Source organism: Strix uralensis, chromosome 4, assembly GCF_047716275.1.
Source record: "Strix uralensis isolate ZFMK-TIS-50842 chromosome 4, bStrUra1, whole genome shotgun sequence".
NCBI lineage: Eukaryota > Metazoa > Chordata > Aves > Strigiformes > Strigidae > Strix > Strix uralensis.
This window is the reverse complement of record NC_133975.1, coordinates 113,532,395-113,558,935: the sequence shown is the minus strand read 5'-3', so window position 1 is coordinate 113,558,935 and position 26,541 is coordinate 113,532,395. Positions and strand designations below refer to the sequence as shown.

The window sequence follows — 26,541 nt, the reverse complement described above, 5'->3', positions numbered from 1 at the left end:
GAATGACGACTCTGGTCTTTTCCTCATCCTCTCTTTCTGTTAACTTTGCATTGTTATGACTTGGATGACTAGCTGTTGGACTTTTTCTGTAAAGATGCTGTGTATTTCTTCCACCTCGTTGTATCCCGCTTTGTTCCCTTTTCATTAGATCCATGTCACGAGAAAACCTTATGAAAGAATAGAATATCTTTCCTCAGAAAAAGAGGCAAACAGAAGATTTCACAAGAATGTAGAGGGAAATTATTTCCATCTTTTCTATTCCTTCAGTAGACTGACACTCTAAGATCCATCCTAGTTCTCAAAAATCTCAACAAATAATTGAAATAGTTAAAAGTTAGGGTATCTGCTAGCAGGTTTATTGTTGTCTTCTTGTCTGGAATAAATGGTGTATGTTTCTAACCTAACCCCAAATGAGAATCAAGCACAAATGTTAAGCAACAGATATTATGTACAGCTACAAAATTTTATCAGATGTAATTCCATCAATTGATTGGCAGCAGATCTATGAATTTTCACCAGGAATTCCATGATCAGTTGTGTATTTTGGATTCCAGGGAATATAACTGAATGAATACCACAGTTGGCACATGAGGAGTCTTAATTATCCATTACATGTGCAACCTCTTTCATCTTTTGAATTACTAATGTGATAGAGTAAAAACAAGCTTCAGCATGTTCTAGTGAGGAATTCTTTGTATGCCCTTGAATTTGATGCAGTCCAGATACTTTTTTTCTAGAAGAGAACTCTGTTATTTGCAGAAATGTAATCTCCCAAATTATTTCAACAATTATAGCCTTTGAAGAAGGCCAGTCATCCCCCTTCAGATCCTCTAATAACTTTACTGGAGGAAAACAGGAGTGAAATCCATCTTACAGTTGCACCTCGAATGTGAAATTGGTCATGCATAGAAACACCTCGGAATGTCGCTTGTATAATATTTAGGAAACCTACAAGGTGCATACATTCTGGATTATTATTATGGATAGTTCTGGGAAACCAGTCGTTGTTGTTAAGTCCCAAAGAAAGTCTTTGGTAGGAATCCTTCCCCTCTACTCAGCATTGGTGAGGCCACACCTGGAGTACTGTGTCCAGTTCTGGGCTCCGCAGTGCAAGAGACATACGGTGCTACTAGAGAAAGTCCAGTGAAGATGATTAAGGAACTGGACCATCTCTCCTGAGGAAAGGCTGAGAGAGCTGGGACCATTTAGCCTAGTGAAGAGAAGGCTCAGAGGGGATCTTATCAATTTATATAAATACCTGAAGAGAAAGTGTAAAGAAGATCGAGTCAGGCTCTTTTCATTGGTGCCCAGTGACAGGTCAAGTGACTTTCAAATCAAAAGTCAAAATTGAAGCCCCAAGCTGAACAGTTGGGGGCTTCCAGAATTGGAAGTTCGGTTCCAAAGCTTCATGATTTTGACTACAAACATCCATTTATGATGTTCTTCTGACATGCAAATTCAAATAAAAATAATTTTGTGTAAGTTTGTAGTTAAGGAAATTATTTTTGAAATTATTTTTTCTTGAAGAAAAGTAGACATTGAGAATAGATTTTGGTTTTTTGATGTGCAATGGAATGTTTACTGTGAAACCTAATAGCTTTAATAGTTTGTTTTCTACAAAGAGCAGCAGGCTTTGGAGTGTGTGCTGGTGTGTCCCTGCTCAAACATGACAACTGGGGTTCATTCTCCATTTGCACTTGATGAGGAAACAGTGTTCTTGCTTCAAAGGATGAAAACAGTATAATGCTGAAGTCATGTAATGTGTACCATTCCAAGAGGTTTATTATAGCAACCCAAATCACTTGAATAGATTAATTCACCAAGCTTATGTACTCCTTTGTGAATAAGGCATCTTCCTTTTCTGAATACAATATTTTGAGGGACTGGTTGTTTTATTTTTTCAGGAGGTTTAGATTAGCAGCTTAAAAAATCAAGTCTTTTCCTTAGGTTATTCTTACGCTTATATGGTGTCATGTTTGTTTTGTTTATGCTAAAGATAAATTCATCTACTCTCACTTTGTCATCTTCAGGTGTTCTTTAAGGGCACAATCAGAATATTTCCCTCCATTAAAGAACTCATAACTTAATGGGACCTAAATTACGTCACAAATAAACGAATCAGTCCTCCTATGAGCCTCTGGCTCAAGTATCTTTTTGACTATCTGCCAAAATGGTATTTCTTCCAGCAGAAGTAATTGCTAGGGCAAGGAGTGAGATAATTACTCTGCTGACCACATCATTTTATGCCATGGTTCACAAGGACAAAGTCCAAGTTAAGCTCTGTCCAGTTTTTCACGTTAAGTGATCTAAAATTGTCGAATGTGCAAAAGTCTGGAGGGAAGATTTGTGTTCATCTCTTAAACAGATCAGAGGGAGAGATGAGAGAGAATAATCTTCTTTTTCCTTGAGGAAAAAAAAAGTTTTCTGGGTAGTTAGTTCTAGAACACGTGTTCTGGAACATGTGTTGTACCAGTCTGGAAGATGTTCTTTGAGAGATTTATTGTTGAATCTTCATTACAAAGTGTTTTTTGTTTTGGTTTTTTTTTTTTACTGAGAGCTTTGTGTGTGGCCTTTTTAGAATACCTTTTGCTTGCATTTCATTTGATTAAAATGAAAATATTTTAGGAATACAGAATAAAATATTTCCTGGATTCAGTTTTGAAATGGGACAAGAGTGTGCCTGTTTTTTAATATGCCTGCATACCGTTGAAAACTTTATTTTTCCTAATTAAAACTGCATGAATAGAAATACCAAAAATACCCAACCAGAACTGAATGTATAAAACATACCAGAAGTTGATTAAAGTAGATCGACACAGCAAGGAGCTAGAGGCTTACGAGCTTGCCTTCATGCATCATGCTTTTCATAGCCAGCAGTCACATCACCTTCTGATGAGTCTGTCAGCACTCACGGGCAGGGTCAGATCAGGTCAATACTTAAATAAGAAAACATCTTGGTGCTGTACAAAATGCTTTTCTTGATTTGGTAGTTGTTGCATTAGTTCTGAGAAAGAGAGCCAACATGAGCTCTAGGACAACGTCAGAGAAGAACAGGAAATATAACCAAAGGCTTAATAATCTTTGATCATTAAAAATTTTAAAGTATTTTCTGCAGAATTTTGAGATCTGCCCTAATCTTTTAACTTTTCCAAAGTGCAGTCAAAGCAACTGTGTTTTTCTGCTTACCTACATTTTCGATGTTTTCATTTGTTAGTCATCCTCTTGGTATAAGTAAGAAAGTAGATTAAGTTTCTGGCTGATTTTTAACAGCATTATGAAGTTAACTTATTATGGTGTTTACAGTGTTATGATAGTGATAGTAGTTTAGCATGTTTGAATAAAATAATTCTTGTGAAGGGTTTATATGAAGTCAAATGTTTGTGTTTTTTTTAATGCTAAATTTAAAGTTTCAGTTAAGACATAAAATAAACATCAGGTTTAAAAGTTAATTATTTAAGACTTGATTTCCACCCCCATGTGTTTTAGATTGAAAAACATAGTATGCTAGTTCTGTCTGACGTATCAAAAAATGAGTTTAGATTTTACTGTAATTATTAACACAAGCACTGTTGGCTTTTTAAAAGGCATCCATGGCTTGAAACAAAACCTGAAATAATTACAAACCTCCCTCAAACAACAAAAATTACAAAAAGTTATTTCTAGTTTTGTCATCTACAGTTTTGGGTTTTTAAAGTTGTAAGCCGATGCTGACATAAAGCTAAAAAAGCTGGAGAATTTAGTTTTACATTTTGTAATATTTCAAGGGGTTTTTTACTTAGAAATGTAGTTTACCCAGTTTTTCAAAATATTATTGTATCGCTTTCGGAGTTACCTTTATGATTTGGGACAGCACTTTCGTCTAGCATCAGGGACTTCAAAAGAAAAAATTATTACTCATAAAAGTGGCAAAGCTGTCTAATCTGGACTGATGAGGATCAGACATGCTCAATTTAAAATTTAGATTTAAGATACACTTAGAATCAAAATGCTTTTATAGTATTACCAAGGAAATTGGTTTATTCACAATATATTTATTTGACTTGGAATAATCTGTTGCTTTTGGTATTTTCACATGGTAGACAAAGTTACTGAGCACTTGAAAAACTTGAAAAGCGAAATAAAGTTATAATATTCCTTGAACTTACGTGTCAGGGTGTGAAAGTTCACCTTGCCATCTTAATAATTCAGTTGAATGTTTAACCTAGATGCTGTTGAATGTTTTCTTCAAAATACATATAGTCAGGATTTTCTACGCAGTGAGATTCTGGTGTGAGTGCCATCTGGTGTGGTATGAATTTCCCCAGGTGCATCAATGAAGCACCTTACAGAATGTTATAGATCCATATAAAATTACTTGCATTAGGGCGCAGATTACTCTCGTTACTCCAGTGGCAGCAAAAGACTTTCATTTCTACAAGAAATAACCAATATCATTATTTGTATTGCTGTTGTAGATATTACAATGGTAATAGACTTCAAAATGCAGTTCTTGATTTGCACAAAAAAGGTCCGAATCAGCCAAGATTGCCTTAACTCTTGATAGCAAAAGATATGGTTGAATTTTTAAGATGGTCTTATGATACCTATCAGTTATATATTGCAAAAGATAGAAACCACAAAGAATTCCAGTGTGTGCACCATCTGATAACAAATCCATGGACCATTTTTGGTGTTGATCACCTTTACTTTCATTTCAAGTTTTTGTCTTTCAGCTTCAGTTTTGGTCATGAAAGCGGCAAAAGTGATGTCAGCATTAGTCAGAAAGAGGACAAACTTTGATATTCGTTGGTAGCTGATAGCTGAGTTGAGGGAAATCACTCTGGGAGACATCTTCGTCAGCCTGTGAATATGAAGAAAATCTCTCTTTTGAAGGACCCATCCTGACATACCTATTATTTTGGCGATATGTGAAATATTCCACTTCTGCGCTTCATTTAGAGCAAGAAGTCTTTCTGTGACCATTTTTGTTAGAAAAACAGTTTTTCTCATTGTTTTACCTAGCTGCTAGAGGATATCAGTATTATTAAATCTCTAGAGAAATATTACATCTCTTCTTCAGAATAACTTTCCTCAGCCTAGTTGAAAAAGTTTTTCCTTTAACTGGGAATCCTCATTACTGTTGAGTGACTTCCTGGTACACTTCTTCTGAATAGGATCTGTAAGATGGTGCCTGCTGCTTATCCTTCTGTGAAAACCCTGGATATTCAGATACTACTTCAGCAGATACAGTGGACAATCTTTGCAGCTGCTTTTTACAGTTTTCTAATTTCATGTCACTGCTTGATCTTCCAAGCTTTTTCAGCAGTTTTCTTTATAGGGCCTATTGCTTTGGCCTGTAGACAGGATGGATCAAGACCTGTATCTGTATGCCCAGATCAGTCTGATTCTTTTGGTTTAAAACCAGGCATTACTTCCTCTCATTTTAGCCAAAAAAAGTCCTTTAACTCCCATCCTAATAGCGATGTCCAACTTCTTATTGCTTAAATATTCATGGGATCGTCTTTGAGAAATATTTTTGGGGGCTCACTTCTTTGGCAGTGTCTTGGTATTGTCTGTGGATTAGCATTGTTTTGCATCAGAATGATGTGCCCATGCGGAAGAGCAATGGATTCATACAATGGGAGTAGTAACTCCTCCTGAGCTATGAATTGAAATGTCTCTTTCTCTGAGCTGAGGTAAGCCAGTTTGCTCACAGGAATTTTTTTACTTTAGACTCTCCAAATATAAACAGAACTACTAGGTTTTAAGATAGGTATGTGGAAATGTAAGAATCTTAAACATATACCTTAGATTAGTTCCAAGAGATTTCTATGCATTTGATTTGGCTAACAAACTGCTGGGATACATATCCAGTCTCAGAACTGGGACCCTGTTTTCAGAAAATCCTCACCTATGCATCCTTTTAGAACCTAATCAGGGAATAGTGGGTAGGATTTGTGGCTGGCACAGGAGGACACCTGAGCAGACCCTGGCATTCTGTTTAGATTTGAACTTTCCTCTTCACAAGGATTGCTGTGACTTAGAGTGGATGTTTCTTGGGGGTTTGAATTCAAGAGTTGAGAGAAGTGTGCCCAAGGAGTGCTGTAACTTTTGGAGAGAATAATGTCATTTTGAACAAAGTGATCGGCTCTGTAGGTACCACAGGTGGTATTTCCACTGATGGTTTAGCCAGATCTGTGACAGATGATGTGCAGGGAAATTTTTCATTTGCCTTTTACATTGTGTTGACTATAGGATGTATTACAATTTAAACTTCCTTTGGCTTCATACAAGGTATATTGATTAGATATTTGACATCAATTTTTATGTAAATAAAATGCTTGATTCAGGTGAAGAATTCAACTTAACAGAAGAGAAACCAAACTGAGACAAAGAACCAGATAATAAAGCAAATGTGTCCAAGCTGAAAACGTTTATAAAGTGCTCATAGTTATAGCAAAATCATTGTGTTCTCACCTGTAGCTCACACTTTTCACTCCTGATTATGTATTGTATTTTTTTCTTTACCAGAATTGGAGAATGAAATTTGTAGATAAGACAGAGTTTTATAACAATTTTCTAAAAGACTAGATGGAAAATAATTGTTTTACTGCTTTGCTTCTTTCTAGTTATGTGGTGCACTTCTTGTGCTAAATCTAGTTGTATATAATGTTAAAAATAACAGTAACCCTTCAATTTTCTGAATTATAGGGTAACTTACTATAATAATAAAGCTGCCGAAAATGTCATGCTGTGATATAGGTGCATGCAAATATTATATATAAATATAATTGGGAAAAAAACCCCAAACGTACTTAAGAGTAGAAGTCACTTAAAAATATTTATGTATTTTAGTCATTTAAGGTGAGTGGTGGCGAGATGTCTCCATTTTATCAAGACAGCATGCATGCAGAATGAGTGGATTAATTCTATGTTTTGGGTAGCTGACAACAGTTACAAACCTTCTCCTGACTTTTAGAATTGTGTTAATCCTCGTTCCCTGTTTATAATCCCTGTACAAGAGCAAGCAAGGTGAATGATGCTTTATCTTAGATCAAGACAAGAATCTGACAGCATTTGGAAATTGCCTCAAAGTTTATTGTTGTGAGTGTGACATTTTAAGCTAAATTAGTCTTCCAGAGTGCCTAGGGAAATAACAGGAAAATTTGAAGAACTGGTAAATGTTTGGTTTGGTGGTTTTTAGATCGAGGTTACACTTCAGAAAATATTGGGATTTTTTTGTTACAGGTTCCTTTATTTATTGCTTTGTCAATTGCCATTTGTTCTACCATAGAAATTAATACCATAAAAATGAATAGCATTTGGAACATTCTTCAGTAATAAATGAATTTATAAATAATTGTGATTTTTGTCTTTTGCAGGTTACAGCAAATGCTTGTGATAATGAGTATACATTACCTTGTTGGGAATAATGAACGGGATCAATATTCTTGAAGTAAACAGAATTTTAGAACACAAGAGCTGTATTTTCTTGAAAGTGTTGCTCATGAATGCTCTTTATCCATTTTCTCCTTTTAGTGTTTTTTAGTAATTAAGTTTGTGAGCCCGCATGTGCAACAGCTTTCATTGCCCACCTGATACACATTGACCTTGGAGTCCGTTTAGTATTACTGCATTTTCCCATGCTTCTTTCCTGTTTTGTTTATGCTTCTGGTACATGTGGGGTTTTGTTTGTTTTAGCAGACAGTCTTCTATGGGAATACTTATGTTCTGTGGCCTCCATCACATTTTTATAGTTTTTCTAAACAATGGTTCATATGTTGTCCCAGCTTTAAGTTATGTCCTGGCTCATTTCACCTTTCTGGGCGTGAAGTTAGATGCTGGGATGGTAAATTTGAGACAAGTGTTATAGATGTTCTTGGCTTTCCTTTTCTGTAGGAAGACACCTCTGGCTAACACCTGCAGAACACACATATGCCTGGTGTTCTCAAAGAGCTTGGGAAGAAATCTAGTTGATCTGCAGTCTCCAGGGTTGGCAAGATAAAGATTGTCTTAGTGCTTTCTTCTGCTTTAAACCTGCTTTGGTTGGTAATGAAATACAGTCCATTGAAGCACAGAATATTGTGCTTATCTCAGCTTATTTCGTTAGCAGCTCTGCCACTGCCTTCTTCCCACCATTCCTTATTTTAAGCCAACTGCTAATTTTATCAGTGTGACCTTTCTGTATAAAAGAACCACCTTTCAAAACTTGTCACTAATTATTCTGTGACTCCACTCTTGAATATTCAGATAAGTTTTTCATAATATATCCCATGGGAGAGAAGACTGAATTGCTGTTTAATATACTTATTCAGATATATGAAAGAAAAATGTACAATCTGTGATTATTTTTTTTCTATGTAATACTAGAAGATCTAGTATAAATCTCGAAAATAACAGAGGGAAGATGAGTAGTTAAAACTGTTGCCAGTCTCTTATGGAGAAGCAGCAAACAGTAATGACTGGATGAAGGGTTGTTGGAAGCGTTTGACCATGATAGTGAAAGATTTAGAAACAAGAAAATTTTGTACCTCAAGCAAGTTAACAAGCATCCAAAATAATCCTTTTCTGGAAAGAAATTTTTAAAATTTTCCTGGCTACAAGATTTGGAGCAAATGCTTCTTTGACCTTAAATTGTTTATTCTGTATGTTTCAAATTCAACAAACAGTGCAGTGAGTTTTTGTGCACTGAAATGAGGTTGAGAGTGATTATAACAGTGATGATAATTTTTGTCATTCCGTTTCCCTTTCTAGCCTGTATTTCATTGCAAACTTTATGTGAAATTAAATCTGTTCTCATTTTATAGGCATACTTGTCTCAGTGTCCACCTAATTAAGTGGCTACAGCATGATGGTCTTTACTTAAGCTAATTAAGTAGTTTCTTAGCTTGTAAACTGGTTAGAATGGGAAATCAGTATTTCTGCTTTAATTTTAGCCTGCCTCAGTTTTTTAATCTGTGATCATTTTGTAGGTTTGTATACTCTTCACCACTTGTATCCAGGAGTGAAGAACTGGTTTCTAATTTTGTGCCTGACAGATCCTGACCAAATCATTTAATAGTGCTTGATGAAGTGTTAAGGGATCTCTTTTGGGTCATTGTATGTAGTAACCCAAAACAGCTGAGTAGCTGGACTGCCTCTCTCAAGTTATTGACAACTGATTGCAGTACCTCTTCTTTCTGCAGATCTTGCTCTTCTGTATTTTTTTCCCCCCTTTTTCCCCCCCTCCTTTTTTATTTTTTTTTTTTTTTATTGCTGGTACTGGAGGGGGCGTTATGTTTGACAGTTTAATAATTGTTTAAAGAATGAGTCTTAAGTCCTTGCATTGTCCCATGAGGAAAGAAGGAAGTTAGATTTTTTTTTTTTAGGTGGTATTCCATTCCTTGGTTACCTTCAGGCTTTAGTTAATGTCACATTATTGTACCACCAGTTATTATAATTGGAATTGCTTCTTTCATATGAATAGCTAGTAGAAGATAATAGGAGACTGTCTTAGCAAATTTGTCTCCAAATCATTCTGGAGTATATGATATTTCTGACTTTTCTGTGATAAGAGTTTTTTTTCTAGGAGCATGCAAGTAATTTTGCTGCCTTCTTTTTCAAGGGGCATGTTAGAAAAGAAACCTCAGGTAGTGAAAACCTGTTCGTGAAAGTGTCAATATCATGTGGAATTTGGAAACAAAACCCAGCACCCCCTGGTCAGTCAAAACATGAGTTCTCCTATTGGCACTGGCAAAATCATTCATATTGAAAAGAATGGGAATGTCATTATTTTTAATCTCTTTTCTAGAGAAGGTAACTTTTTTACTAGAAAGCTTAAGCCAGTCCCTTCCTCAGCAGTGGAGGACGTGGCTATGGAAGGCAAAAATAGGCATCTGTGTAAAGTGGCCTGTAGTTCCCAGAGTCTTTTCCCTCAGTTTTCATCCATGATGAGTTGGGAACTTTACATCAGTGTTACTGTACTCATTCTCTCACTCTTTCCTTCTCTTTGAAGTTCATCTGGTCTTTTTATTTTTTTTCCCCCCTCCTGCTGATTTTTTGGAACACATGGGAGCCCAAAGAAATTTTTAGGATTCTCTAGGTTGCTTATAAACATTTCTTGTTAATCTAAAAACATTTAGATCCAATAGGGGAGAATATGGAATGGTAATGAGGTAAACTGCAGCTGGGAATAATCTGTGTTCATCCTCTCTGTCTCCAGTTCAGATTCTTTTACTTTGAAGTTGGATGCTTATACAATTTAAGGAATCTTCAGAAAGCTATATTTGACATTATTGGTGCTATGACAGTAGCTATATGGAAGACCCAGTAGTGATGCTCTAAGACGAGTACTGCTTTGTTTTGTCTATGGGAAGTAAGCGTGCTCTGACTTGATCTGTCTAAATTTTGATGAGAGATGTTTGCTTGTTACAGCTCTTCCTGCTTTAACAACTTAAATAGTATGACAGAAATGGTTTGTAGTTTCCCCTGTCATTCTTTCTGGGAAAATACAGGTACATGGCAGCGAATAAGAAAATATCCACAACTATATGTAAAATGTCTGTAAACATACAATGAAAATATTTTTCTGTATTTACTCATAGAAACAATTTCACACTTGAAATTAACTCTTAATGAATAGATATCTGAGATGCTGTTATTTTACTGCAGTATTCCTTCATGCATTTTTACTGGTGCCCTAGTTTTATGAAGCTCAGGAGTAGTCACATGAACATGTTCTTGGATTTTCATCCAATATTGTTGCTAAGGAAACATCATCTTTAATACTGTGTCCTTGTCTGCAGCTTGTCTGTATTAATCAATGCCTGTTAATGCTCAGCACAAACCAAGTAAAGATGAAAAAATAGCAATTTCTTTTATAATAGTCGATTGTAGACTAATCTCCTTCAGGATCCCATACCACCACAAATCTCACACAAATGGAGGGTCATGTCCATGTCTCTGGTCTCATCCCAAAGAAAGTATGGACAGTTTTTATACTTTTTTTTTTTTTGGTAGGCCGCCATTAATATTTAGTATCATTAATCTAGCATAGGTATTGTACAGTGCATGGATCTCGTCAGAGTGGTGGAAATGCTTACATGCTGCTCTAAAGGGGAGAAATAACCTTTCTATATGAAGTATAAAAGAGGAGCTTGAATGTGCTAAATTGAGAAACATACCTCTTTTCAGTATACTGTTGAAATTGTAATACTGTATTTCAGCCTTCTTTGACTATCTATCTAGGAAAAGATGGTCAGAGATATCAATGGAAGTCTCAGTTCTCTACAGATCCAGCTGTTTGGTTTTGTTGCAATAGTGACAAGCAGATTTATTGAGTTTTCTACTTCTGAACTCTTCTGAAAAGTATCAAATTTTACAGCCAATTTCAAAATTAATTTGACTTAGCAGTTTGTTAGCCGAATTCCTGCTTTGTTTCATGGTCCCATTTGTCTTTTGGACATTTTCCTTCATATCTGCATCTTCAAAGACACTGCGTTAGGTCTAACATCTGTTCTTGAAAAGCTCAGGTCAGAAAGGCTGGAGGCAAGCAAAAAGGCCTGAAGAACTTGTCTCGTTAGGAATATTTGTTTCCTTTTTTGGACAAGCAGTGATATCTCATTCATCAGCTTAGTCATCCTTCAAGGAAGAGGAGAGAAATCAGGCAGAAGTTTACAGTCTAGCTGTGTGGGCTAGATGCAAGCACAGTTTCAGCAGTCGAACCTGGATAGGTCATCTCAACTTTCATTACCAGAGCTGTAAAAGAAACATGAGTTCTTTCCTTCAGAGTGCAGAGCTTCTCATTCCACTAAGCAATCTCCTTCTCCCTAGGAGAAAAAATGCAAGAAAATCTGTGTGAGGGAGTTAGTGTACTTAAGTCCACAGAGCCCACACCAGCAGATTTGGAAGCTGTCTTAAGAGCAGAGCCACACTCCTGCTTTTCTGCCTGCCCTCAGGGGCTGACTAGATGGATAGTAAGCAACTACTTCAAATACCATCCCAATAGTTGTACACCTCCGTAGAGGTGTCTTGGAGATCTTAGGGGTATCTAGAACGACTCATACTTGTTTGATTCTGTTAACTGCGTCATGCCCATGAGTCAACATAGTCCCTGTACAGCAAATGTTTATGGTTATCCATTTCCAGGCACCCATTCCAGTTATATTTTTTGCTTTCTGCACTAAGAAGCTATTTACAATGCATTGCTCAGGACTGTTTTAGTAAGTTCATGAATATGTGAGTTGTATGAATGCTTTTACTCTAGAGGTTAGACCCAAGATACTGTATTTTTGTATTGATTGTTACGCCTGTAGGGATTGCTTAATCACTCATAGTCCAATGAAAGAAATGAAAAGGGCCTCCATATTGCTTAAAACTGGAATCTAATCCTTGAGTTCTGATCAGGACTTATAATTTCAGACCTGAAATTCAGCATGGTGCCCCATGGGTGTAATAATAGCCAAAACATCAATATTAAGGAAAAGCATCTTCATATCATTCATGGTTCAAATGAAAATCACTTAAGTGTGGCAGTTCATTTTTTTTAGTGTTGGTAATAGAAATAGAAGTCCCTTGACTCTTTCCATGCTTCCCTTTTCCATGTGTCCTGATAGCCAGTGAAATAAAAATACTTGCAAGTAGTACTTTAACCTATCCTTCACTCCTTGGTCTGAAAGAAATGATGAGGGAAGGTGTTTTCAGGTGAGTATTTCTTCAGCTACTGCCAACAGCTCTGCTGTTCAGTTTCCCTGAAATCCCTGCATATTGGCATTTTTTAAAAAAAGCTTGCTGTTTTAAAATATTTACTGTATATTTATTCTCTTCTACTTCCAGTGACTGTCTATAAAGGTTGTTAGCGATTTACTGTAGAGACAGAAATGATAGGGGAAGGACATCAGTAATTCTATGGTGTTGTCTGTTGTGATTAAAATACAGGCTTTGGATCTTAATTTATGCTGCATCATCCCATATCAAGGCAGAATTTGAGCTCAGTTGTTTAAGTCAGTATTTTATATCATGATACAGAAAGAATGAATACTATGATATTGCTATTAGTTATTATTTGCCATTTATTAATTAGAAGGGGAGGAAACGTTCTCTGTATTCACCTAATACACTTTGAGTGGAATTGATTGCCACACTTGGGATAAGACAGTGTTTTCCTGGGCTTTGGTAATGCCTTTACTGCTGCCCCTTCCATCTCTAATGAGTTGTGTTTGTCGCTTCTGGTCTTTAGTTAAAAACATGCTAAGCTAATTTTTGGTTGCTGGAAAGTGTTTTGTAAGGTGTGGCGTAGGGATGCTTTTGTGTGTGTGGTCAGGGTAGTGCCTGAGTGTTTTGCAAACTTGGGGCTGTGGGGTAGTTTTCACTTTCCTGAAACTCCACAATGCACTAATAGCAGAACTAAGTACATGATTGAAGAGGTCATGAATCAGTCATAAGACTGCTATGTTTTTACTTTTTTTCTTAGTTTCAGTCTTCTCTCCCCCCCCTCCCCCCCCTTGCATATTCTTTTTACTTCGCATATTTCTTTTACTTCATTTCTCTTGAATTTCTTTACTGCCCATGTGGTCTTACCTCTCTGTGGTGTCATCGTAAAAATTAGATCATTTTGAATGCAGCATTTTCTCCTCCTCCAGATGCTTTTCATTTTTCCCCATGCGTATGCTATCTGCCTGTGTGTGCTCTGGGAGATGTGCAGGTGTTAGTCAGGATTAGGTGGCAGAACTGAAATGAAATGTGGTAAGTTTTGTCTACCAGCTCCTTTCTACATTGTTTTTTAATTATGAAGTTGCTCTGTCAAATAAAGCAGGAGGGAAAGAACCAGAGAAATAATTCTGGGATTGAAGAGAAGCAGAGTGGGGAAATGTTGGTTGCTTGGTCGTGGTGCTGAGGATAATGTGGAGTAACAAAGAAGACGAATTCCTGTAGAAAGGTTGGAAGGTCCAGAGTCTTTTTACGTTCGAAAGTTTGAAGTTAAAGGTTCCTGTCAGAGTTGTGCATGTGGAATTTGTTAAGCAGTATCAACCAACTGAAATGCTGTATTAAAAATACAAAAAATAGAAAAATGTATCGTGTAGTATAGTATGACTTCATGAAATATTAAGCAAATTCTAACATGGTTTTCTTCTTTTTGTATATAGAAAATATACATCTTTTGATTTAGATCTTTTTTTTATGGTCACTTCCTGATTAGCTTTACCCTGAGGATTTCTTCTATGTTTCTAGACTCCTCTTGTCTCCACCCTTTGAACTTCATTTATCAAAATCTATGTTCATGTTTAAGATCATTTTACCATTGCAAAGTGCTCGACCTTTCTCCTTTCCAAGTGAGGCTGAGAAGATAAATACATTTAGTGTACATTGTTAGTGGTTCTGTCCACCAGTCTCTCAAGATCATTACTCTATGATTACTTACGGGAGGAGATTTTTTTACCAAAATTAAATAGCCAACTTTTGAAATTTTATCTTCCTGATATTACACGTGGTATTTCTCACATAATTTTGGACTGCCCTAGTCCATGTAGAATATCATCAAGTAGCTTGTTTGGGTTTCTGTTAGAATATGTTCTTACTTTTCTGTATTATGCAATACAAATCTTCAAACCTCATGTCCTCCCTTGCAGCTTGCTTGCATAAAAAAAACAAAAAAAAATCTTGCTGACTCTCATGCTTTCTAGCTTGGTTCCAGATTTAACAAAACAGTTGTGATGATCCACTTTGAAAGTCTCTGAAATACAAACTAAGAAAATCTCTGCAATGTTAGAAATGTGAAAAGTTAGTAATTATTCAAAATCAACTATTCCCAATTGTTCTATATTAAAATTAACACATTTAAGATAATCTTCATCTCACTTCAGTTTAGTCATCTGAAGTCTAGTTATAACATCTAGTCTAAGCTAGTCATGCTTTGGCTTGCTGTATGATCAGTGGAGAGATAGCTTCAGAAGCCTGTTCAATCCTCATAAAAAGGATGTCAGATAATATGTGGAATGAAGTACTTCTGGAGATGCATATCTCTCAGCTTGATTATAGATGTGTAGATAGCTAAACACTAACTTTTGTTGTCCATCCTTTGTGGTTTTAAATGTCAAGAAATAGAAAGAAAGGGAAAATAGATTTTATTTTTTTTTAAGTGCATGAAAATCTGACCTAATTTAATGAACTCTGTATTTTGGAACAGAGGATTAATGACTATTCTGCAGTTAGCTTAACTGGAGAAGGCTTGAAGGTTCACATCCAAGAAAGGTTGTGGGTATACTGTATTATGGGAATTTTACAGTAATTGTGGAATCCGTGATACAAAATGACTTGTTAATATCTACTATCAATGGGAAAATATTGTAAAATAATTTTTAAGGAAAAATATTAATGCAACCTACTAGGCAAAAGTGAAAGTTTCATGCAAAAATATTTTATATCTTTTTCTTTGGCAGCCTTGCTTTGCATCCTGAACGTGTGTTGGTGGCAACAGGTCAAGTCGGAAAAGAACCATACATCTGCGTGTGGGACTCATACACTGTGCAAACTGTATCTGTTCTGAAAGATGTTCACACACATGGTATAGCTTGCTTGGCTTTTGATTTAGATGGTCAGGTATGTGATTAGTATTCTTTTTTCAAACACTTAAATAAATTGTTTATCTGTCAGAAATCTTGTTATGTAGCTTTTTCTTTTTTTAAGGAAGTATTCAGGTTTTATCTGCTTATTCTCAAGTTGAGGCAAAAAGTTGGCAGTAGTAGTGACTGACAAATATTCACATTTGTCAAGAAAAGCATAACTTCAAAAAAGTTTTGCGTGAAGATGAGATGGTAGGCAGATTCTTGTGGTCTGTGGGCCACAGTTCAGGGTAACACCAAATGTTTGGAGATAGTGGATCTCCCTTGTGCAGGGGTGTGTCTTGTGCAGAAAGTGATGGCAGTCCCGTTGTGTTACTCATCTTGGACTCCGAATGTCTTCAGGCAGTATTCCCTTCTCTGTCATGCATTGCATGCATTGATGGCTCTCCATGTTTTGATTGTTTAGACTCGTATCTGGGATCTAAGTGTCAGGAAAAAGGTTTTTTTTGATTATATTTTGTTACTCTAAAACATTATCTGAGTAGTAAATTGGTTCTCAGAATTGCTACCTGTAAGGGAGATAATTTTTACCAGACACTTTCTCCTGTGAGTAAAGAGGCTTTCTTGATTGATGTATTGGAAAATATACATTAGGTAGCAGCTGAGGAGGTATTAGCCATGGAAGTCCTTTCTGCCGTTGTGCTCTCCTGGTCTTATGCAGCAGTTGTTTCCCTCCCGCTTAGCCTTGCAATGTGATACTCAGATTTAGCTACATTCTCAGTTCCTTTCACTTGCTAAAAAGGTCAGTATCTGTTACTTACATCCTCACTTGAGAAAGCAGTAGTATTACAGAGACCAGTTGCTGTCCTTATTAAGACAATATCAGATGGAGCTCTACTAACCACAAATAAGAGGAAAGCCTAGCTATAACTTGTTTCTGTTAAAACATACTGTACTTGTTGTAGGGAGGTTTTGCATTTGTTGGAATGACCTACAGATTTTATCATTTAGGTTTCTCATTGTTTAGGGAGTCAACTTTCAGAGTCAGCTTCTATCTAGAACATCATTTCTGCTTGACAGTGCTATCTTTTCTCTATGCTTTTGTCTGTGTAACTTGTCACGTCACTTCCTCACTTGAACACCCTTAATAATTTAAGGCCAGAATATATCTAATTAGGATTGAAGTCCCCTCATTCTTTTTTAGAATGCAGTTATGCATCCTCTGTGTGTATTGGAGGGAGTTGAATGTAGATCTGTGATTTGTTCTAGGAGTCCCAGCACTGATTCTTGTGTTTAAAGCCATAAATGGTTAGAATTTAGGCTGTACACTTTCTCAGCATTTCCACATGATCACCTTTTTCATTGCATTTGTTAGAAATTTGAGGTCTCAAAGGAAAGCTGGATATAGGTTTTTCGAGATCTGCATCTCAAGAATTGTCTCCATACGGAAATACAGTAAAACACAAATCCAGTTCAGAAAGATCTGCAAAATATGTTAGTTTACATCTTGCCTATCCTTATAAATCCAAATTTGTCAGAGTCGCTGACCAGGTTCTTTTAGATAGTTTAATGTTTGATATTAAACATACTTACTTGATATATTTGGCGTTATATGGGATTTTGATTTAGTAGAGTGTTACAGCAATATGCTGAAATCACAGCACAAGAAATTGCAGTATACAGGTGAATCACAATAAAAATGTGGTTCCTGTTACTGGTCTATATATGATCACTGTCATGATGCTGGGCATCTCCAGTCACTGAGAAGGAATATGTGGATTGAAGTGAGGTCAAGCCCATTGCCCTCTTCAAAGTTTGTTTTATTAATTGTTCAGTTTTTATACTTCATGTTGGGGTATGCCACATACACACTCTCCTCCCCACTCCCAACTGGTCTGGCTAGCTCAGGAAGACGTTATTTATTATTTACTTATTATCCTTTATTAAATGCCTTGGGGAGCCTGGTAATTCACTGGTGAAGCTGTGTTATCTAAAACCAAGGTTACCCTCCAGTCTCCCTGGTATTGAGAGAAGTTCAGCTTGCTTTATGATACATTCTTCCCTGAGCTCACTGTTGTTTTTGCTCTTCTCTGAGCTCTGCTCCACTGTGGGGGTGTGCTGGTTGGTAACAAGATTTTCTAGTTCTTGGGAGAATCGAGAACATAATTTAATCTCCCTTTTTGAGAAGTCAGTGTATTGGCTTATGTCTGGAGTGGCATCACCCAAATTTTTTGTGGTGGGTATGCAGTAATTGTAAAACTAGTCTGCATTTATGCCTCTCATTCTGCAGTAGGACTGGAATTGAACCGCTTGGAAGTGTAGCTGGAATTAAAACTGATGTTCCTTCCAAGAATGTTTTCAAAGATGGAATCGAAAGATTGGACTTTGTGGTGTCTCAAAAATTGAAGTTGGCATAAATAAATAGGGAGCATGGATAGCAATTGTATTTAACTTGTTTCTTTTTCTTCTCATAATCTTGGATCTTTTCAGACAGTAAAGAAATGATGTTATTTGGAGTAGGTTTCTGTCTTTGGGAAAAAATTTACTTAAGTTTGAGGTTTGTTTTTGCTTTTACAAACTCACATTGATAATCTACATAGAAATCGAAACTAAATTTGTCTTTAATGTGTGTAAGTATTAACTGCTGAACAGTGGAAAAAAGTTTGTGCTAAAGATTTGCAAAGCTTTCATTTCTCAAAATGTCACAATTTATGCATAACCTGAACAAAAAGACTTAATTTTCTTTAAAAACAAAACTCGAAATCACTCAGTTTCTTTTTATCTGATCTTTAATACTGTTAGTCTTTCTGTTGAGAATTTCTGTAGGAAAAATAACATTTTGACTGGTTAACAGATGCATTAAAAGTGGACTCTTGGCTAATATGATCAATGATTTGTGTCAAGAAATCTGTGCAAAATATCTTCACAGTTGAAGACAAGACAGGCTGCAGAGCATAGGAAGATCTCAAACACTTGTTTTTCCTTATTTTCTCAGAACAATCTTTTTAGTCCTTACTAGTTCTACAGTTTAACTGGCTTCAGACTCTTTCTGAATATTAAAGACGTCATGAAATTTGTATGTTTGGGGTCTTGCTGGATTTTGGTTTGAGAAAGGATTCAGAAAGGAATAGTTACTCATACATGTTTTGAAGAATTAAGCAAAAGATTCCTAAAGCTTTTAACTGTTTTTAATATTTTGTTTGTTTCCAGTAAGATCGAAGAAAAATTTTTTTTATCTTCTGAACTTGTAAATACTTAAATTCTGCAAGTTAATGTAATTAAAGGTAAACAGATGTAGTCTTATTACCTTCAGTGAGGTTATTCCTTTTTGCAAGTGTTTACTGACTGCTGCTAGACATGTGTGCTATATGTCATTATATATGTTAAACATCATAAATCAGAAATATGTTGTTATCCGAGAAGATCTTGCTTCAGTTATGACATCGTGAACATAAAGAAGAGATGCATCTATGGAAGCTTTGGCATAAGATGTATCTTTAGTTTTCTTCTATATCGAAATGTAGCTATTGCTTCTAACTCAAATATGTTATGAATGTGTTACCATTCAAAATTATGACTCTAGCTTTCATTAATATATTGAGTTATTTTTATTTATTTATCTAATTTGGACATTTTTAGCGTTTGGTCTCAGTTGGTTTGGATTCGAAAAACACAGTTTGTGTATGGGACTGGAGAAAAGGAAAATTGTTATCAATGGCTCCTGGTCATACAGACAGAGTAAGTATAACTACAGAATTTGAGTGTCAAGGTAGTTTTAGTTTGTTAAACCATGTCTGTGTATAAATACTAGAGCTATGTCTGAACAAGAGACACTTTATGTTTTAGAAATTGAATTTGCATAAAGTTTGGATATGTATTGATATGTGAAGATATATAAGATATGTACATTTATTTCTAAAATGAAACGTGTAACTCACCGTTTATTTGAGTATGGTTTGTTGAGACTGTAAGTATGTAGGGGAAGTACAAAATTAATGCACTTCCTAGACACTAATCCCCCTATGGGAAATCAAAATACAAATAATTGGTTAAATTTTTCTAGTCTGTAAATGAACCTTAATGTTGTTTTATCATGTGTTGTAATTAGGAAAAAAACCAAACAACTAATATGAGCTATACATTGCAATTTCAGTATTGAATGAGTGGATTAAAAAAGTCATTCCAATAGTTCCATTAAAAGGACTGTCTGTTAATTTGCTACCAGTTTTTACCATTTTAACTGTCCTATAATAGAAGGGCCATCTCTGCTGACATCCTTGGGTTTTTTTATGCAGATATTTGATATTTCTTGGGATCTGTACCAGCCAAACAAGCTCGTCAGCTGTGGCGTAAAACACATCAAGGTAATGAAATAAATGTTAATTCATAAAATCTTGAAGCTGCAGTAGCTTATAAAAGATATAAAAATAAAACCTAAAAGGAATATGTAATTATAATATGGAAGGTCCTCTGTAAGAATAATACTACTTCTTAGGAATTGTAGTCATGGATCACACCTGACTACACTAGATACTTTACAAGATACGTATAGTGGAAGACAGACCATCTCTGCTAAAAAGAGTTCATGCCCTGACAAGGAGTGCAGGAGTAATGAACCAGTTATCAGTAGCATTGTACGTAATGATCATAATATAATTTAAAATTTCAGTTGTCTAAAACATGCTGTTTGAAATCCCAAGAAGCATAAGAGAGGGTGCATACATTTGAGGTGAGTCCAGGTACTCCAGCTTCTGATTCTTGAACTTAATGAACTTAATGAATTCTCGAATTAATGGACTGTTACGCTGCACAGGTGAAATGAGTTGAAAAACCATTTTTTACAGTTTGAGAGAGTATGGGAATACAGTGGAAATAGAAAGGAAGATGCTTGATCTTTCTTTTAATTCTTTTTTTTTTTTCCTGATGTTATTCTTACCTGTGTCATTTTGAGCACTCTGTACCTGTTACAGGATTCATAATTTGGACAGTTCATGTCTTTTTCAAGCAGAGTTTTGATGAAACTTTTCAGGTTTGTTTGATCCATGTACCAACTGCTGTGCAGAAGCAGCTTCTTTTTCAGGTTTAACTCTGTCATCAGGATTATCAATGCTTGACTGCCATCAGATACATTTCCTACAGTCACTGCCTTCTCACATGCACTGTCTTCTGTGTTACCACATAAAAGCAGTAGATGGCAGCTTGAAAGTTCTGTATTGCTCTTGTGCATAGGTTCCTATGGGGGGAAAATGTGTTGTGCTTTATACAATGAACTTTAGATCAATATGGATTAGTGGTTAATTGGAAAAAATATTCAATGTATCGGCTAGATTGCATATGTCTTTGATTTATCATAGTGTTTAGCATGTCATTTACAGATTTCCATGAGCTTGATTAATAATGATCTTTTTTCTACTTCAAGATCTAAAAGGACTGTTATACTAATAGTGAGCTAATATTTGCCATCAGTGATTTAGTATATTTAAGATGGCTTTATGATGTCAAAACATACCTATTTAGATAAGCAGAAGTTTATTTGAGCAACTTTTAAGGCTCTATAAAGCCTTTTAAAATAACAATAGCATTTTAAAAATAATAGATGTTTCCTTCGAGAAAACATTAACCGAATATCTGAATCCTAGAGATTTACAGGCATTTGGATGAGGCAAAGATTTTTGTTGATGTGTATTTTTCTTAAGCCATCTTTCCTTTTTGTTCTTTAAGATATCAACAATTAATGTTTGTAATAACTATCATATTTTATCCTTATATAATATTTTATGCAAATTGTAATACTACTCAATCAAGTTATGTAGATAATTCCAAGTGAACTGATACTGAGGAATTACTTTTCTTAGATATGTTACCTCCGTATTTGAGCTAGGTGTTTGATTTATGCAGTGATTGTGCAGTTACTTCTCAAGCAACAAAATAATCTATGATGTGTACTTTGCTTGAAGAAATACTAAAGTACAGGGATTTGTCTAATCAGTATATGGTTATTTCTTAGTTACAGTATTTCTGGTACAAAAATCTTCATTGTAACTGCTTATGTTATCCTGTATTAATTGAAGTCTTGGCTTAGAATTTTAAATAGATTATTGGCAACAGATTTGTTGTGAAATACAGTTTCATAAACGTGTATACAGGGAACATGCTGAGACAATATAAGAGTAACCTGTCAGCAGTGATGAAATAAATGCTTTCACATTTTGCACTGGAGTACTTCAGCAGCTTGTTGACTTTTCAGTGCGCATTTACATGTTTGGACAGGAGGATTTGAAGGGAATATGCAAGTGCTTCTTGTCTGCAGAGATCTCAGAAACTGGGGTGTAGCTGGAGATTTGGTTGGCAAGTATCACTCTGACAAGTGACTCTGCATGTCTTTAGTTTAGGAGTCATTAGTACATGTTGGATCACCTAGGAGGAAATTCACTCTCATGTGGTTGCTGTAATCACATGCTAATGATCTATTAGAAAGTTCTCAACAGTGCTGCCATAGATGGCTGCTTTACATGATCAGCGGTTCTGATGAGAAGTGGTAAGTCTGTAATAAAACAAGCTGCTTTCAAACAGAGCAAATGGCAACCTTATCAGAATTTACATGCTTAGATTGCGTCTTTAAATGGCTACAGTAACATAAAGTACAAATGCAGCATTTGCAAAATGGAGGTTTTACATCAAAGAAAGATCAGATAATTCTATTATGAAATGCTTTTCAAAAATGACTGAGAATACAACTGACTCACAAATTCTAATTTGAAAGAATTTCAGTTTGATTCAATATTGATACCCTGAAACTCTTTCCCAACTAGTCTGCTATGCTGATTTTATGGAAGGATAAAGTTGGTTAATACAAAAAGTTGTTAACGAACTAGAGAACTAAGGCAGGGAAAATGATGATGTCTTTTTGAGGTAAGGTACTTCTCTTTCAGATGTACATATTAAATTATAGTATATTAGTGAAATATTCATCTTTCTGAATCACTTTATGTTGCAGTTCTGGAGCTTGTGTGGTAATTCATTGACACCAAAACGTGGTGTTTTTGGCAAAACTGGTGATCTCCAAACTATATTGTGCCTAGCCTGTGCAAGGGATGAAGTGACATACTCTGGTGCATTGAATGGAGATATATATGTATGGAAAGGAATCAACCTTGTACGGACAATACAGGGAGCACATGCTGTAAGTATATCTCTTTAATATAAAATGTTAAATAGATTTCTGGAGAGCTGGAAAGGGCTATGCAAGATCACCTGGTCTGTGTTCCTAAACAATTTCAGTGATAGAGACTCAGTATGTCTAATTTGATTTTTTTTTTTTTCTCTTCTTTCTTTCTTTGTGTTGCTTAAGATCACTGTTACAGTAGAAAGTGAATGCTAGACTGAGAAATACATTTAGGTGTCTATTTATGTACTGTCTTCCATTATCACTGATGGGGGACTTAGTAATCAGTAGAGACTGGAATGCATTTAAGTTTACCCTTAAGTAGACATGTATTACTCTGTTCAATTACCCATGCGTGCTTATATATAGTGACATTTTATATACCGGAGTTGAGTATATGGCTGCTTCCCCCAAAGAATAGGGATCTGTTTTATCTGACTTTGTTTTGTGGATGTCTGATTAATCCCAAAACATATCAGAAGGCCTGGACTCCTATATTTAGGCAATTGGTGTTGAAACAAAGAAACAGGTCCCCAGAGAGGCTGTTGAGTCTCCATCCACATTTCTGTCCATTTCGAGATAAACTCAGCTGGACATAGCCCTGTGCAGCCTGCTGTTATCTGACCCTGCTTTGAGCAGGAGTTTGGACTAGAAGCTCGCCAGAGTTTTCCCCCAACATCAGCTATTCTGTCATTCCGACAATTGAGTCCTACTGGCTGGTTGCCTGATAGGTCTCTAGCGTCCATTGATTCTATGAACTGTAGTGTAGGCCCAAACACCTAGCTCCTTTGTAGGCACACATGTTTAGCCATTTTAGCTTGACTCAATCACTCTTCCGTGCCCTGTGTTGCTGCTTTTTAGTGTATTCATTCATCTTTTTAGAACAGTATACAGCTTTGAAAAGTGAATTCATATCAGTGAAAGTTAATAAAATTTTTCAAAAGTCCTTGATAAGATTTTCTTTTAATCAAAATGTTTGATGTGACTATGAAGTGATTGTATTTTTGCTATTTAAGTTTTCATTGTATTTTCCATATTCTTTCAAAGCATATGGTTTTGTGATTAAAGTATGTAGCAAAAAAACACTTAGTGGTTTGCAATCTAATTTGTGAGTGCCAGACTATGAGAGTCCTCGTTTCCTCTCATGGTAGTAAGTCATATACGGTAATATAATGTGAGATTCAACTTCTAAAATTGTCCAAGTATTGCTGTAAAAAGAAAACCAATCAATTTCTGGTTGTTTTAACCTATGAGGCGTGAAACTGCTAAGGTAACTTCATGAAGCTATATCATTTATTTGCTGGTCGAAGTTTGTTTTTTGTTTCAGAAAGCACTGTACTTTCTAGATAATATTTGAGGTTCCCTAATTAACAATTTAAAATAAAGTGAAAATGTAAGCTTATGAGTTCCTATATTGCAGCTTTGAAATTCTAGGTAAAAATCAATAACGGTTAATTATTTGTTCTTGTAAGAATGTGTTTGTTTTAACTGGCAGTATTGGACTGATATAACTGAAGTATTATAATCATTCTTTATAATTTGATCAGGTAGAATGGAGGGGACAAAAAGATGATGAATGATATGTATGTTGGAGAGGTTGCAGTCAGTCTATAGTGAGGAGAGTGTTCATTTACTCATAGCTTAGAAATGTACCTTTAGGATGGTTGCAGCTTGTTGACTTAACTAGTAATTTAAAAGCAATTGGACTGCTTATTCAGATAGCTCTATAATGACAGTGTATCTGATTATGAACAAAAATAAAGTTACGAAGAACATAAGTGTGGGAAACATATCCTAGACTATGTATTTTGCATTTGAGATTTTTTTATATACCTATAAATGTATGTATATTAAAAAAATGAAATATATATATACACACACATATGCATACTCTCCTGTATGCATCTATAGAAATATTAAATGTATTCAAGAAGGTCCAAATTATAAACCAAGAAGAATGAGGGGATATTTTAACCTTCAGATATTTACTGGTTCTTATTCTATACCTTCAGATCTGGTTTTAGCATTCATATTTAGTGTTCAATAGTGTTCTATTCTATTCTATATTTTCCTAAAGTGACATGGACATTTACTTTCTGATGTTGAGGTTAGTGAAATGAAATTTTTAAAATGCTTATATTGCATATACAGACCTGGATTCCCAGAGGAAGAAGTGCACGTCTCCTATCCAAAACTGATCAGGAAAATACTCTCCCATCCTGTTTGGTGTTGTAGGAGATACCTGTCCTGTATATTCACATATTTGCTACTTGGAGTATTTAAAATAGCCACAGTTTATTTCTCAGAATAATGCAGTGCTTTTCAGCAGTTTCAGTATGAAATGAGCCAGCTGATAAACATAGGATGATGAGAGCTTGTTACTCCATTACCTTATGTGCTGTGTCAGTTCTCTGTTGACCACAAGATCAAATTTGAAGTGCTCTGCTCCTTATCTTCAGTAGTGTCAGTGGATGGAGCTCAAGTGACCTTGGAGTAGGTCTCATCTAGCCTTCTATTTTTGGCTCTGTCCTTTAGGCTCAATGGAATTGTACTTTGCAGTATTGAAAATTAAGTAGGGGTGCTAGTCCATGGCTTTGGAATTAATTTTCACAAGAGATTAGAGTCATTACAAATCTTGCCAATTTCAGGAAAAAAAACCCACAGTAAAATCTCCTCTGGAAGCTTACTTTCCAACAAAATGAAACCTTGTTTTTCAATAAAACATTACCTTAAAGGATAATATTGTCAGACTGTTGTAAGCACAAAATATAGCAGCTTGGAATAAGAGTGCCTCTTCGGCCATACTAAACTATTAACATATTTTACAGTTATTTTGTACTTAATTTTATAAATCATGTCCTTCTTACTTATTCTTTTAAAAGAAAATGCAAGTGTAAATGGTAACATTTGTGATGTGCATATGTTGTTAAAAGCACAGGGTGCACATAATGGAGAATCAATACAAATTTCTGTTCAGTATGCTAAGTGTTGGAATTGTCATCCCTGCATGCCTGTTTATCATCCCACATCATTACTCCTCAACAAGCTTGAATTAAACTGAAAATTTATTCAAAGAAAACATGTCTCATTTGCATAAAGTACCATGTCTTCTTTGCTTGCAACATAAGCATTCCTGAGATGCAGGAAAACATTTTCTAAAGCATGTTAGTGATGTGGGGATATAGTCCATCCAGCTGGCAATGGTCTGCGTTAATATAGAAAACAGGTTCTTTTAAACAGTTGGCTGTTTTTGTTACAGTTACCCTAGCTGAAAAGACATTTTTTACTTTAAGAGTAGTTCAATGTGAAAAATAAATCATGCTGTCCCAGGATAAGCAATCAAAGGAACAGACAGTGACTTTAACACTAGCAAGCAAAATAAGAATTCACAGCTAAGCCATATTATCTGTCTGCTGTCACAGCAATGCTAAGAACTGTAGATAGAGGAAAGGAGAGTTTCCAGCTGATTCCTTTCTGAGTTTGAATAGAAACAAAAAGTTGAAAGCAGATAGATTGGGATGACTGTAGAATTAGTTGGAAGAGAACTGGGGAGTTCACTTAATGTAGAAGTAGGAATGAAAAGTAGGAAAAGATGGAAGCAAGTAGCAGTTAAGAGTAAAGGCACAGAGTTCATGTGCAGGGAGCACTGGATAGCAATGGGAAACTCAAATTCTAGTTTTGCTGATCTCCTAAACGATAATACTAATAATGAAGTTTTAAAACGAAGATAGGAAACAGAGCAACATGAAAGCATATGTAAGTTCATTGGCACTGGTCATACTTCAGGAGGTTATTTGTAGGCAGTGCATCTGATTCTGAAAAGTTAACATATACCTTGACTGAAAAATAAATCTTTTA

General features: G+C 35.5%; 1 protein-coding gene across 2 annotated transcripts in view; it reads left to right on the top strand.

Moving 5' to 3' along the window:
* EML5 (EMAP like 5) overlaps positions 1-26,541 on the top strand; it is a 123,542-nt gene that overhangs the window by 5,969 nt on the left and 91,032 nt on the right. For both annotated transcript variants that reach the window (XM_074868562.1, XM_074868561.1), the window contains exons 2-5: positions 15,396-15,555; positions 19,158-19,256; positions 19,814-19,882; positions 22,516-22,701. In XM_074868562.1, the coding sequence (XP_074724663.1) occupies positions 15,396-15,555; positions 19,158-19,256; positions 19,814-19,882; positions 22,516-22,701 (514 nt within the window). The remainder of the gene's footprint in view (positions 1-15,395; positions 15,556-19,157; positions 19,257-19,813; positions 19,883-22,515; positions 22,702-26,541) is intronic.